This window comes from Crocuta crocuta, unplaced genomic scaffold (genome assembly GCF_008692635.1).
Source record: "Crocuta crocuta isolate KB4526 unplaced genomic scaffold, BGI_CrCroc_1.0 scaffold44, whole genome shotgun sequence".
NCBI lineage: Eukaryota > Metazoa > Chordata > Mammalia > Carnivora > Hyaenidae > Crocuta > Crocuta crocuta.
In genome coordinates this window covers 4,679,033-4,693,124 of record NW_027530179.1, presented here as the reverse complement: position 1 = coordinate 4,693,124, position 14,092 = coordinate 4,679,033, and the positions used below count along the sequence as shown (strand labels likewise).

At 58.4% G+C, this 14,092-nt stretch overlaps 1 protein-coding gene across 1 annotated transcript in view; it reads left to right on the top strand.

Annotated features, from left to right (window-relative positions):
* The window catches only part of TMEM63B (transmembrane protein 63B), a 17,373-nt gene extending 4,514 nt beyond the window's left edge, over nt 1-12,859 (top strand). Inside the window, exons 7-23 of the mRNA XM_077764881.1 lie at nt 5-31; nt 477-585; nt 1,204-1,274; nt 4,183-4,263; nt 4,736-4,859; nt 5,698-5,831; nt 5,980-6,117; nt 6,240-6,393; nt 7,323-7,429; nt 7,665-7,751; nt 7,924-7,989; nt 9,230-9,392; nt 9,967-10,072; nt 11,015-11,182; nt 11,417-11,532; nt 11,713-11,793; nt 12,061-12,859. Of these exons, the coding sequence (XP_077621007.1) occupies nt 5-31; nt 477-585; nt 1,204-1,274; nt 4,183-4,263; nt 4,736-4,859; nt 5,698-5,831; nt 5,980-6,117; nt 6,240-6,393; nt 7,323-7,429; nt 7,665-7,751; nt 7,924-7,989; nt 9,230-9,392; nt 9,967-10,072; nt 11,015-11,182; nt 11,417-11,532; nt 11,713-11,793; nt 12,061-12,252 (1,924 nt within the window). The 3' untranslated portion in view covers nt 12,253-12,859. The remainder of the gene's footprint in view (nt 1-4; nt 32-476; nt 586-1,203; nt 1,275-4,182; nt 4,264-4,735; nt 4,860-5,697; nt 5,832-5,979; nt 6,118-6,239; nt 6,394-7,322; nt 7,430-7,664; nt 7,752-7,923; nt 7,990-9,229; nt 9,393-9,966; nt 10,073-11,014; nt 11,183-11,416; nt 11,533-11,712; nt 11,794-12,060) is intronic.
* The last annotated feature ends 1,233 nt before the right edge of the window (nt 12,860-14,092 follow it).

Here is a 14,092-nt window from a genome sequence, read left to right as displayed (position 1 = left end):
GGAGAACCACCATTGCCAACCTGAAATCAGGGTAAGATCGGGAAGCTAGCCGGGGAGGTCAGAGCCCAGCCGTGATGAGGAGGGGTGTGAAGGGGGAGAGGTGGCTATGGGGCCCTGGGGACTTGGGTTGGAGACAGTAGGTGGATGTCTGCTGGGGATCCCTGGGGATGGCCAGAGAAAGAAGTTGCTTTTCCCTCAGGCCAGGGAAAGATGGCGGGGAGTGGCTGGGAGACAGTGTGACCAGTGGGCAGGGCAGCGAGAGATGACCTCTTGGGGACGTTTCAGCTGCAGTGCAATAATCTTGGGGCCAGGACGACGTGAAGTGGGGGGGGCCTGCCCTGTGAAAGGGGCTAGTGACAGAAGGCCACTGGCTGTAGAAGAGCCTTGAACCAGGGCTGAGCTCACGCTGGGAGGCTCAGGACTGTCTGCGTGTGCTCCTGGCCCCAGTGCTCTGTGCCCTCCTCTGCCCCGCCCAGGAACAACCTGTTATGGCTGCACACCTCCTTCGCCTTCCTGTACCTGCTGCTCACCGTCTACAGCATGCGTAGACACACCTCCAAGATGCGCTACAAGGAAGATGACCTGGTGAGTGGAGCCGGAGCAGGCCTGCCCCGCCCCCAGCCTCTTCCCTCCCCTCTGGGCCTCTCTATGGGGTGTTGGGATGGGCACCCACCCCGGTGAGTCCACCTGGGTTTCAGTCCTGGCTCAGCAGCTCAAGAGCCCCCTGTGCTGCAAGTTAAGTTACCTCCCCAAGCCCCGTTGCTTCATCCAAATGAGGCAACAGCAGAGCCTTCCTAAGGAAGGGGACAGGAGGCGTGGAAATCACACTGTGCCTGGCCTCAGGGCACCGCGGTGCTGTGCCGTCACAGCGATGTTCCCTGCCTGTCCGCATCCACCTGCCGGCCCAGCACTGAATGCCCACCCCAGAGCAGCCACGGGCCTGCCTCATGGCCTGAGGGTCAGAGAGTAGTACCCCTGCCTCCCCCTCGACGACCCCTAGGGAGCAAGGCACCCAATGGCACCTTCATTAAGCTCGCTGCCTGATTTCAATGAGATACACTCCCCTGCTGTCCCTGGGACCTGGTTTACCCCTAAGGCCTCCTCCCACCCCCCCAGCTGCTTCTCTCCGCTCACTGTTCCCCACGCCCTCCTGGCATTCTCGAGCCTCCTCAGGAAGGCACACCTGCTCCCTTCTCACCCCAGGTGAAGCGGACTCTCTTCATCAATGGAATCTCCAAATATGCAGAGTCAGAAAAGATCAAGAAGCATTTTGAGTGAGTGGCCACTCCTCCCTCCAACCCCAGGTCCTGTGGGCCCTTCTTCATCTTTCAGCCCCTCAGACTCCTCGCACCATCCGGCTGAGGTCTGGGGCTGCAGTGGGGTGGGGGCTAGACCACTGAAGAATTAGGTGACTCTAGGATATTCTAGCACTGGGGCTGGGTGACAGGCCCCCCTAACAGCAGGGGAAATATAGGAAATACTTGGAAAGTGAGAGAAGGAAGTGGATGTCACAGCCCCTCCCTCCTCCCTCTCACCCCCCACTCCACCTCTCCTCTCAGCTTGAACTGGGTCATGGGTTGATGACCCAGGGCCCATGCCCCTTTGAGGTGTGTGGCTTCAAAACTGTGTGTGACACTCTGGGGTTTGTGTGCAGACTGGCAGGGAGGAGCTCTTGGCTTTCAGTGGATCCTCAGAGAGCCCGGAGGGGCCTGAGCTGCGTGTTCTCAGAGGCTTTTTTTCTGTTCTGGAGTTCTGTCTTGGAGGGGGAGGGGAACACACACCTCCGAGAGTGCCAGGTGGCCGGAGCAGTCTGCGTCCAGGATTAAGGATCCCATCAGACATTCATCTGTGCGCTCAGCAGACTTTCTCTAATGATATTAAGCCTTGGGACCATAGAAATGAATGAAAGATCATTGGGCTCTCGGGGGGTTCACAGGGTGGAGGTCAGCGTCAGGGAGCCAGTCCAGGGTCTGATCAGAGATCAGTCTGTGGCCAGAATTAGGAGTTGGCCAGTGGTCCTGATGAGGACACTGGTAGTTTGGATCAGGGCTCAGTCTCTGCTCAGGATCAGGACTTCGTGAGGTCTAGATCCCCTGCCAGTTGGACTGGATCAGAAGCCGGTTGTTGTTCTGGATCAGAACGGGATTGGGAGTCGGTGTCTGGCCAGGGTCAGGTGGCAGACCACTTCGTCGCAGGCAAATGAGTGGCGGACGGACAGTCATCATTCAACACGCACTTATTATCGCTTTCTGTACCCCAAGCATAAATAAATTAGAACCAGGCCCTGCCCTCCCAGGAGTTCAAGAACAGTGGTCAAAATTAGATCATGCTCGGTCAGTAGGAGAGCGACTCAGGATCCTGTCTGGAGTCCCAGCTGTGATCGGCATTAGGGGGCAGTCCAAGTCAGGATTAAGGACAGTGTGTGCTCAGAATTAGGTGACACCTTAATATCACTGTCCTGTCGGAATCAGTTGTCAGCTTGTACTGACTAGTCCTTTAATGACAAATCCTTCTTGAGCACCTGCTGGGCGCCCGCACTGGAGGGGGAACTAGGGTTACGGCCAGAAACAGGGTAAAAAAAAAAAAGCCCCTGCCCTTGTCTCCTCACATTCTGGTGGACGAGACAGATAATAAACAAATGAACCAGTAACAGACATTGTGTCAAGTAGGGGTTGGTGCCAAGGGGAAAACCAAAGCAGGAAGAGGAACAGAGTGAAGGGGTCAGGAAGGGGTGCTATTTCCAGTGGGAGGGGGAACACCCTGACAGGGCCCTGCACGCAGTGAGGAAGCGAACCCCGCTAACTAGACATCCATTCCGCACACCTTGCTATGTGCTTTCTACCAGAGGGACAAAGGAGAACCGGGCCTGATGGGTGTCTGTAGGGAGCTCATGGTTCAGGCTGTCTATTTCAGGGGTCAGTCTATGATTTTGTGTGGGAAGCAGACTAATTAAAATCCAGCAGTCAGCCTCTAAAGCAGGGGCGGAGGAGACTGTGGTCCTAATTGGAGTTTGGGGCGGGGGGGGTCAAGGAGGTGAGCATCAGGGAACAGCCATCCCATTGATCCATTCATTCAGCGCATGTTTAGTGAGCACCTACTATGCCTAAGCTACTGCCCCAGGCCCGAGCGTACGGTGATGAGTAGGGCGCATGATCCAGGTCTAGGCTCTGTCTGAATTAGAGGCCCGACCCAGCAGAATTAGGGAACATCCCGTGTGCGATATCAGAGAGCCTGCATGGCGGGGATTAAGGAGTTAGAGATTAGTCGGGTGAGAATGAGGGCTCAGCCTGCAACGGGGCTCACGGCCCTTCCAAAGAGGAGCCCTAAAATAGCTAGAGCACCGCCATGTCAGGGGCAAAGTCTGGAGTGTTATTTCAGGGACCCCCATCCCGGGCTGAAGCTTCCAAATTCTCATGCATCTGTGAACCAGACTTTGTGCGTCTTTACCATTTGGTGGTTCTTCATTTCAACAATCTTTTAAAAAAGATGGAGCTCAGTCTAGATTTGGGAGCAGCATGCGATAAGAAAGGAGGAGCCGCGCCTTCAGTCAGCAGGCTCCCCCGGGTCCTGCCAGGTAGCAGCACCGAGAGCCGAGAGCCGAGAGCCGCGCACAGTCTCTCTCTGCTCGGTTTCAGGGCAAGGCGAGGGGTAAACTCGGGGCAGGGTTAAGAGGCCAGTCTCAGGTCTGCAGTCCAGGCCGTGGGTTGGTCGGGGTCGGTCCCTAGGTGAGGCTGAGCGTTGGACTGTAACCAGCTATTCTGGGAACCGGGGTAAGAGCAGCCCGAGAGTAGGAGCAGTTTCTCTCCACTGAAAGTTCAGAGCTCTGAACAAGAATCAGACTGCGGTGGGCTGTGGCCTCCCCTAGCGCCATGCAGACGCACACTCACATATCCCCCTCCCCCATCACCGTCACCATGAGGATATGCTCAAGTGTGCTCAAGGTCCCCCGTGCCTTCGGGCTCCCTCCTGCTGCTCATATAAACATGGGGAGGAATTTCCAAGTTTCATTCTCACAGAGCTCCCATTTTTGTAGACCCGAAAGAGGGAGCTTGAATTGGGGGTGTACATCCTCAAGGTGATGGGCTCGTGGATGCAAGTCGGGGGCGGTGATGGGCTCGTGGATGCAAGTCGGGGGCGGACGGGCGGGGTCACCGCAGGAGGTGACGGTGGCCTGTGTTCCAGGGAGGCCTATCCCAACTGCACGGTTCTTGAAGCCCGCCCGTGTTACAACGTGGCTCGCCTTATGTTCCTCGATGCAGAGAGGTAATGGGGGGCAAGGACACCGGGGGCCCCTGCCTATCGTGGAGGGCATCTTGGCTGCCACGCACTCCCCTTCCAGGTGTTTCCCAGGGCATTTGATTTTAATTCAATCCCTGGATCGCCTGTCAGTTCAGCTCTGGAAAGAGCAAGGCCTGGAGGTTAGAGTTTGTTGCAAGAGGAAAGGGCCCACCATCCCCACCCCACCCGAGGGCACACCCTTCTTCAGCCGCAGTGTGAAAACCTTAGGTCAGACTATAGGAAGACCTTCTGGCCCTCGAGGGATGGGCAGGAAGACCCTGGAATGGGGGCATATCTGAACCATGCATTCTGAGCAGATCCAAGAGTAAGGTCACCCCTGTCCTCAGGGAGTAGACTTAGATGGCCCCTCAGCTGGGCTCCCTACCCCCCTCCCAGCCATCCCTGGCCCCAGTGGGGGGGTGGGGGGGTGGAATGACTGGGCACTTGAATCCCACAGGAAGAAGGCCGAGCGGGGGAAGCTCTACTTCACAAACCTCCAGAGTAAGGAGAATGTCCCCACCATGATCAACCCCAAGCCCTGCGGCCACCTCTGCTGCTGCGTGGTGCGAGGCTGTGAGCAGGTAGGAGGTGGCCTCAGGCCCCCAGAGCCCCGGGTGGATATGGGAAGGGGCTGGGCAGATCTCGGGAAGACAGATCACAGTAGAGGTGGACACATTCCAGGTGCATGTGCCACGACCCCGGGAACACACACACACACACGCACACACGCACGCACACACAGAGGCCTTAAACATAAACAGCCAAAGGTAGGGGACGCCTGTGTGGCTCTGTCAGTTAAGCGTCTGACTTCGGCTCAGGTCATGGTCTCACAGTTCGTGAGTTCAAGTCCCGCATTGGGCTCTCTGCTATCAACAGAGAGCCCGCTTCAGATCCACTGCCCCCCTCTCTCTCTACCCCTTACTCTCTGTCTTCTCAAAAATAAATAAGAAACACTGAAGGTAAACCAGCCCCCTGAGGAGGCAAGGCCATGCTGCCCGGGGGCTAGAGGTAGGGAGCGGCCCTCCCTCAGCGGTTCCTACAGGCGGTTCCCGCCTGTTCCTACAGTCCTTGAAGCTCCAGTTCCACTGTTGGGTTTGTGCCCGTCCCTCCAGTGACCAAGTTTTCAGGGCCTAAATCAGAAGAGTCCAGCCAAGAGGACAGTGTTGTGCTGTATTTACTAGCTCTGTGGCTGCAGGCGAGTTTCTTGACTGCTCTGTGCCTCAGTTTCTTCATCTGTAGGATGCAGCTAATTGTACCTACCTCAGGCTTGTGAGGATTACGAGTGAACAATAGAAAGACTAGAGCAGTGCCTGGCCTGTAGTAAGCCCTAGGTCAGTGCCGCTGGGCATGGTGGGGACCAGCCCAGCCTGGCTCTCTGACCAGAGCCCTTGCCTCACCCACCGCCCCCCTCCCTGGCAGGTGGAGGCCATCGAGTACTACACGAAGCTGGAGCAGAAGCTGAAGGAAGACTACAAGCGGGAGAAGGAGAAGGTGAACGAGAAGCCTCTTGGCATGGCCTTTGTCACCTTCCACAATGAGACCATCACCGCCATGTGAGCCCCTGCCCTGTCCGCCCAGCCCAGGCCCTGTCCCCCCCACCCACTGCCCGGCTGGGAGTTCTGGGTCCCCACACTTGCGGCCAGCTGTCGGCAGCGGGGTCCGCAGTGGCTGGCGCCCCGGTAACTGGTGCCCGTCCCCCAGCATCCTGAAGGACTTCAACGTGTGCAAGTGCCAGGGCTGCACCTGCCGCGGGGAGCCGCGCTCCTCGTCCTGCAGCGAGTCCCTGCACATCTCCAACTGGACCGTGTCATACGCCCCCGACCCCCAGAACATCTACTGGTGAGCACGGAGGTGGCAGGGGCAGGCTTCATGGGGCCTGCTGGCCCCAGGAGGTAGTGGGGGTTGTCACCGGGAACCGTCAGCACGAGTCCCCCGGATGACCCTCTCCCCCGCCATCCCAGGGAGCACCTCTCCATCCGAGGCTTCATCTGGTGGCTGCGCTGTCTGGTCATCAATGTTGTCCTCTTCATTCTCCTCTTCTTCCTCACCACCCCGGCCATCATCATCACCACTATGGACAAGTTCAACGTCACCAAGCCCGTGGAGTACCTCAATGTGAGGCCCGTGCCCGCCCCACCCCTCCATGCTGCGCCGGGAGACGCAGATGCCAGGCCTCAGACCCCTCTTCTGGTGGGGGGGAAGCCAGAGAGCCCTCCTGCCCAGCCTGGCCCCTGTTCTGCTTTCCTAGCCCCGCCCCCACCAAGAACGCCCACTCGACCGTGGGCTGTAAAGCCCTCTGGGAACATCCCTTGGGCTCCCTGCCACCTTCCCGCTAGCAGAGACCGCCCTTGGGTGTGCACACATCTAGAGAGACACCAGGGAAGAGAGAGCGCCCAGGGCCAGCTTTAACTGACCATATGACCTTGGGCAAGTCCCTTTGCATCCCCCGGCTCTCCGACAGAACGGAGGTCCAGACTACGTCATTGGCCTCCAAACTCAGATTCTGGTGCCTTTATCAAAAAGACTCTTACGTGAAACCCAGTGTGGAAAAGCAAGGCTGCTCAGACAGAGTGATGGTCACTTCCACTAGCTTTCCCCTCACCTCTCCTGCCACACACACAGCATAGCTCCTTGGAGTCTCGAAGTCCAAAGGAAGACAGTTTGAAAATTACTGAGTGATAATAGCAAAATATGTAAGACCCAGTCTTGCTGAGTCCAAATTCCACCCCCTTTCACTCCTTACTAGCTGGGTAACCTACTGAATCTCTTCTTGCCTTAGTTTGCTCATCTGTAAAATGGGGTAATATTGTTGTGAGGGTCAATGTACATAAAGCACGTGATCAATGCTGAGCACTTAGTAGGTACTCAACAAATGCTAACTACTGATGTATTCCTGAGACCCTGGCCCCAACAGGTTCTGGACTTCTGTCATGGGGCCCAGAGAGCTGCGGGCTCGGTAGGGGAGGGGCCGGTAAGCTAAGCAAGCTGGACCGGGGCCCGCCAGGCTGCCCCTGCCTGAAACGCCCCCCTGTGCCCCGCTGCAGAACCCCATCATCACCCAGTTCTTCCCCACCCTGCTGCTGTGGTGCTTCTCGGCCCTGCTCCCCACCATCGTCTACTATTCGGCCTTCTTCGAAGCTCACTGGACACGGTGAGACACCTCACACACGTTGCACTCTGGCCCTCCGGGTGCGTGCCCGGCCCCGCTGGGCAGCCCTTTCCCCTTCCGCCTCCCCACCCTGGGCGGTCCCAGAGCCGCTGGGGAGGGATGCCCCTCACCTTGGGAGGCCCCCATCCCAGCCGAGCCTCCTGTGATACCATCCAGGCTAGGGGTGTGGGCGTGGGTCTGCTGCGGCTGACCTCTGCCCCTGCGCCCCCTGCCCCAGCTCTGGGGAGAACAGGACCACCATGCACAAGTGCTACACCTTCCTCATCTTTATGGTGCTGCTCCTGCCCTCGCTGGGACTGAGCAGGTAGGTCGCAGAGGANATGGGGAAGGGGAGGGCTTCAGACTCCCACTTCCCTCACAGAGCAGGGGGGACCCACGTCTGCGGGGCATCCCCAGAGGCTCATGGGCTAGACTCCTCCTCCCCTGGTGTTCTGGGCCATTCCAGCCCCCCACCACACCTCTCCACTCCTCTCCAGCCTGGACCTCTTCTTCCGCTGGCTCTTTGACAAGAAATTCTTGGCCGAGGCAGCTATTCGGTTTGAGTGAGTGACCCGGGCCCCCAGGGAAAGAGGCCGGAGGGTGGGGGTGGGTATGCCTGAGACTCACGGCCTTCCGCCACGGGAGGGTGCAGCAGAGCTTCCCAGCCCCTGCTGCCAGGAAGAGGAGGGGGCGTACAGGGTGTGGCAGGGTCACCCTGAAGCTCGCACACAGTGCGTCAGGTGTAAACATGGGAGATGTCCCTGGGGCTCATTCTCCGGGAACCCAGCTAGAGGTCCCCTTCAAGGTGTGTTTGGGGCTTTAGGACCCACGCTGGGGGGCTCTCTGACCATCTCTAGAGCTCGTGTTCTAGAACTAACTGTGGGAGGCGAGTTTCACTCAGGAAGTTTGGAGACGTGTCCGTAGTAGGAGTCATACTTTGGGAGTGACTTGGGTGGACCCCTGAGGGGCTCTGGAGCCTACACTTTTGAATATCTATGGAAGGCTCTTGGGCTCCCCACCCTGGAGTATTTATGGGGAACTCTGGGGCTCATACTTTGGGACGTTTATGTGGCAGGGGTTCTGGGAGCACCCCTGACGTTTCATCATCCAGAGGTGTGACTATGGAGTTCTGTATGGAGTACCTTTTCTGGAAAGCCCTATGAGGCTCTTTGGTGGTTGGGGGAGGGGCCCCACGCCACAGCTATGTACGTGGACACCAGCCCCAGGGGTCTTGCTCTAGGCCATCTGTGATCTGCTTGGGCTCACACTTGGGCTGTCACAGGCATTGACAAAAGTTCTTGGGCTCCGCCACTGAAGATCTTTGGGGAAGGGTCTCCGGGAGCTTGTGTTCTGGAGATGTCTGGGGCTCACGCTCCGGGGCTAACAACCATGGCTGAATAAGGTCTAAGGGGTACTTTCTGGGTATTCCTAGGGCTCATGCCCTTGGGTGTCTTTGGGGATCTCGTGAGGGTTGTCCGTGGAGATCTCAGACGGTCACACCCTAAACGGCAGTGGCCTCGGGGCTGTAGAGCTCTCTATATAGCACACAAGTCCTAGGGACACCACTGAGCTCACACTTCGGGTTGTATCCACTCACACCGAGGGTGTTGGAGGGGTCTGTTGATTCTCCAGCCCCTGGGGTTCACACTCCGGGGGGACTGGGGCTTGAGAGCTGAGCGGGGGGGTGTCCACATGAAGGAGGGCACGTCGGGGGTGAAGGTGTGGTGTGCCCACCTGCTGGCAGTGGGCAGGCCGCCACCGGGTCTCCCGAGGGTGCAGTGCTGGAGCACTTGGTGCCTGCAGGTGTGTGTTCCTGCCCGACAACGGCGCCTTCTTCGTGAACTACGTCATTGCCTCAGCCTTTATCGGCAACGCCATGGACCTGCTGCGCATCCCAGGCCTGCTCATGTACATGATCCGGCTCTGCCTGGCGCGCTCGGCCGCCGAGAGGCGCAACGTGAAGCGGGTACGGCCGCCCAGGGCCGCGGTTGCCCGCGCAGCGCCCCCTGGTGGGCCAAACCAGAAACAGTGGCAGTTAGGCTAGGGAGTGGGGACACGGGGGTCCTGGAACTTGAAGGACCCAATGCCGTGGCCTTGGGGTATCCCTTTCCTATCTGGAGCCTCCGTTTACCCATATGTGCAGCGATGGATCGACATAGAGAACCCCGAAGGCACCCGCCAGCTCTGACAGTCTAGCGTTCCGATGGGAGTTGGGGGAAGTCTGGGTCACTAGACCTAGGGTCCCTGTGCCCTACCCCCACATGAGATCTCTGGACATCCCATTCCCAGGCCTACCCACCTGCCAGCCCCTTATTTCTCAAAGGTGTCCCCCCCCACCATGCCCCATCACTGTACCCGCCCTGACCTCTGTCTCAGCCACAGCCCCTCTCTCCATCTGCTTTGCCCTGCCCCACCCTGGATATTGGGTTCCTTTTCCCCATGGCTTTGTTCCTGGCCCCCTGCCCCCTCCCACCTGCCCTGCACCCCTCTAGTCTGTCCCTCCCTTCCCTGAGCCACCCTCCTGCCCATCTCCCCCCCAGCATCAGGCCTACGAGTTCCAGTTTGGCGCAGCCTACGCCTGGATGATGTGCGTCTTCACGGTGGTCATGACCTACAGTATCACCTGCCCCATCATCGTGCCCTTCGGTAGGCACCGCCGCGCCGGGACCTGGGCCCTGCTCGGGGGGACCCAGGAACTCACCCGCTCCACTCTAGTAAGGCAGGCCGCCCCGAGTGGACAGGGCCCCGGCTGGGAGGCCGGCCCCTCGGGCCTCCCGCCCGGTCCCTGCCTCAGTCTGGGGCCGGGCCTGGGGGGAGGAGGGGGAAAGCCATCTCAGCCCAGGCTGGCCCCAGATGGCGTGCTGGGCCCCTGGGCAAAGCCACCCAACATGGCCATACTCATCCACACCTGCCTTCACTCAGCTGACCTACTCGGACACACATCGCAGACCCACAGAGGTGTGCACACACACACACTCACACTCCTACACAGCGCCCGCGGGTACACATGGACATAGTCCCATAAGCTCAGGAAAGACCTTTGGATTCCAGAGTCGTGTGGGACCCTCGCCACTCACAGAGAGCCACTGTAACTGAGCTGGGCACCTTGCACAAGTCCCTCTTCCTTCTAAAATTTACCAAAGTTTCTCTTCAACTGTTGCCCTACTAGTGACCTAGTGACCTCTACTCCCACCCCCCATAACATCCTAACCCCTAACCACCCTCCCTAGTTCTTGAAGGCTCCAAACTAACCTTCTTGTCCTCAGTCCCTCAGCCTCCAGGAAAACAGAACTTAACACCTCATTTATACCGGTGTGTTTAGGGACAGGGTAGGAAACAAACCGATAAGGGTTTCGAGAAGAAGCTTGTTGGCCCAAATGAATGGATTTTTAGTGAGGGGCCACAGAGCAAAGCGGGAGAGCTGAGGAAGTGGGCCGTCTGGGACCCAGTGGCGGGCTTGAGGCTATAGGGCAGGAGGAGGGAGGCCAGCCCTTCGGCGATCTCGGTAGCGCAGGGACGCCCCGCGACGGACACACAGAAGACCGGTGGCTTGGGTTCCGAGGTCAGGGCCCGTGTGGCTTCCCCCAGGGCTCATGTACATGCTGCTGAAGCACCTGGTAGACAGGTACAATCTCTACTACGCCTATCTGCCGGCCAAGCTGGACAAGAAGATCCACTCAGGGGCCGTGAACCAGGTGGTGGCCGCACCCATCCTCTGCCTCTTCTGGCTGCTCTTCTTCTCCACCATGCGCACGGGTGAGGGCCACCCCCCCACACACACATCTTAGGGAGCTGGGGGAGGGGGACCGCCATCCAGAGTCAAGGCCGAGCAAGCCATGGGAGGGTCTGTGATGCCCAAGGGCCACAGGCAAGGAACCTGGGAGAAGCCGCAGCACGTGGGAATGTGGGATTGCGTTCAGAAGGTAGCAAAAGTGGACGGGGGGTGCCCAGAGGAGAGGTAGCAGCCCCATCCTTTGCCCCCCCCACCAGGGTTCCTAGCCCCCACGTCCATGTTCACATTCGTGGTCCTGGTCATCACCATCGTCATCTGTCTCTGCCACGTCTGCTTCGGACACTTCAAATACCTCAGTGCCCACAACTACAAGGTGTGGGGCGAGGGGGCAGGGGGCGGTTGAGGGCAAAAGCTGAAGGGGGTGCAGGGGAGCAGGGGGATGGGTGGGAGCTGAGGGCAGGGGAAACAAGGGTGCCAAGTGGGTGCAGGGTCATGATTGTGGCTGAGGGCAAGGGCGTCTCCCCACTCCCTGACTCGTTCTGGGCCCCTCAAGATTGAGCACACAGAGACGGATACTGTGGACTCCAGAAGCAATGGACGGCCCCCCACTGCTGCCGCTGTCCCCAAATCTGCGGTGAGTGTCCCGATTCATGGCCAGAGGTGGGCAGGAGCCTCTGATTGAGGCTCAATGCAAAGTTGGGGGTTCCACTAGTCCTCCAGAAAGTGAAGCCCATTCCAGACCCCAGGGGCAGGGAGAGATCTGGCTTCACTGGGGGGGCCACCACCTCTCCCTAGGGGCAAGATCGCTGTCCCGCCCCCTGGAGACCCTGAGATCCCCCAATCAGTCCCTGCCATGAGGAGCAGCTGTCCACCCTCACCCTCTACGCCTCTCCCCTTTCAGAAATACATCGCTCAGGTGCTGCAGGACTCCGAGGTGGAAGGGGAAGGGGATGGGGGTCCTGGAAGCTCAGGGGATGAGCCCCCATTGTCCTCGTCCCAAGATGAGGAGCTGCTGATGCCACCTGATGGCCTCACGGACACAGACTTCCCGTCTTATGAGGACAGCCTCATAGAGAATGAGATTCACCAGTAAGGGGTGGGAGGGGCCCTGGAGGCCACGCCCTGCCCCCTCGCCCCCCCCACTCCCCCCACGGACACTAAAAACGCTAATAATTTATTAGATCTAAAGCCCCTTCCTCCCCATCCCCTGCTTTCATTAAGGTATTTAAACCTGGGGATTTCACCACTCTCCCCCACCATGGAGGGAGGGAGGGAACCCCCCAACCTCAGTGAGGAGAGCCCCGAGCCGGACCCGGGGCAAAGAGGGGTGCGGACAGGGTTCCCCCAGATCAGTGCCCCCCAGGCTAGTAGTATGGTCAGGAAAGGGTTATTGAGAGCCAAGAGGGGTACCTGGTGCCATGGCTGGAGACCTGGGGGGGGCGGGCGGATCAGGGGCCGCCCCCCCAGTTCTTTTCTCCCCCCAAGGCCCCCTGGGATCTGGCACTCCAGGGAAGTGGAGCCTCCAGGCCCCTGTGGGTTGCATGAGAGGGGAGGGGCTGCTGAGTGGGAGGAAGAGTCAGGCCCCCAGCCAGGGAGGTGACCTAGGGGTGGGGGGTGGGCATGGCTGACACTGGAAACTGGGTTTTTGCACTGTTGTTTTTTTTTTTCCTTTAAAATAAAAACAAAAAGAAAAACTCTGAGGCAGGTGTCTGATTTGTGCTGCCGCCCCAGACACATGGGCTGGGGACCAAGCACCCTTGTGTACCCGGAGGATCTGCTTGGATCCCGGGCAAAAGATTTCCTGAGTGGGACCTGAGTTCCCCATGGGAGAGGAGAGAAGGGGCCTGGGAGCCTGCAGGGGAGTCCGCTGCGTTCACTTTGCCCCCCTGCTCCGGCGTCTGTCAGCTCTCTGCTCCGTCTTCACCCCTGCCCGGAAGAAATTGCAGGACCACTCAGTCTGAGGGACGAGGACACAGACCCACACACTGAATCCCCTGGGAGCCACACGGATGGGATAGAGATTCAGGGAGAAAGGCTGTGCAAAACCACAGATTCCCCGGCGTCTTCTTGAAGACTTCCTGGAGGAGGGAGATCCCCACAAGGCTGCTTCTAGAAAGGGGCTCAGCAGGTGGCTCTGGAGAGCGAGAGGGAAGAAAAATGGAGCCACAGTAGTCCAGCAAGCAATACCATTATTATTTGTTGTCATTGCTGTTACCACGTATTGAGCAGTTATTATGTGCCTGGAATCATGTAAGAGTGACTGTGCTGTTTTAAAGCATCTACACCCCAGAGAGCTCACTCCAGGGTCAGGCATGGGTTCACTGCAAAGATTACATAAGGCAATAGATGTCAGATGCCCAGCTGGCCCTGCACCCAACTCATGGGAAACACCCCATAAACGTCAATGTCAATGAGGATTAATTCCGTGATCATTAATAGCTCCTGCAAAGCAGTGTTGTTTCTCTCTTCTTGTGGAAGCTCAAGGCTGCTATGGGGCTTGTCCAAGGTTACCGGCCTGGGAGGAGGCTTGGAAGGCCCTTCTGAGAATCTCAGTGAGCCAGGCCACCAGCCCGTCTGTCCCTTCCCCCTCCGGAGTGCCCAGTCAAATCTTCCACATCCCCAGACCCAGCTGTAATTCACTTTTCTTTTTTTAATGTTTATTTTTGAGAGAAAGAAACAGACTGTGAGCAGGAGAAGGGCAGAGAGAGTGAGAGACAACTCGCAGCAGGCTCCAGGCTCTGAGCTGTCAGCACAGAGCCCAATGTGCGGCTCCAACTCACAAATCGTGAGATCATGACCTGAGTCGAAGTCCGTGCTTAACTGACAGAGCCACCCAGGCACCCCAGTAATCCACTTTTTGTTAAAAATTTCCTATGGCCACTCTGGCCCATCCCCAAGAGGTCCACCCAGCCACAGGGTCACACGCAGTGTAT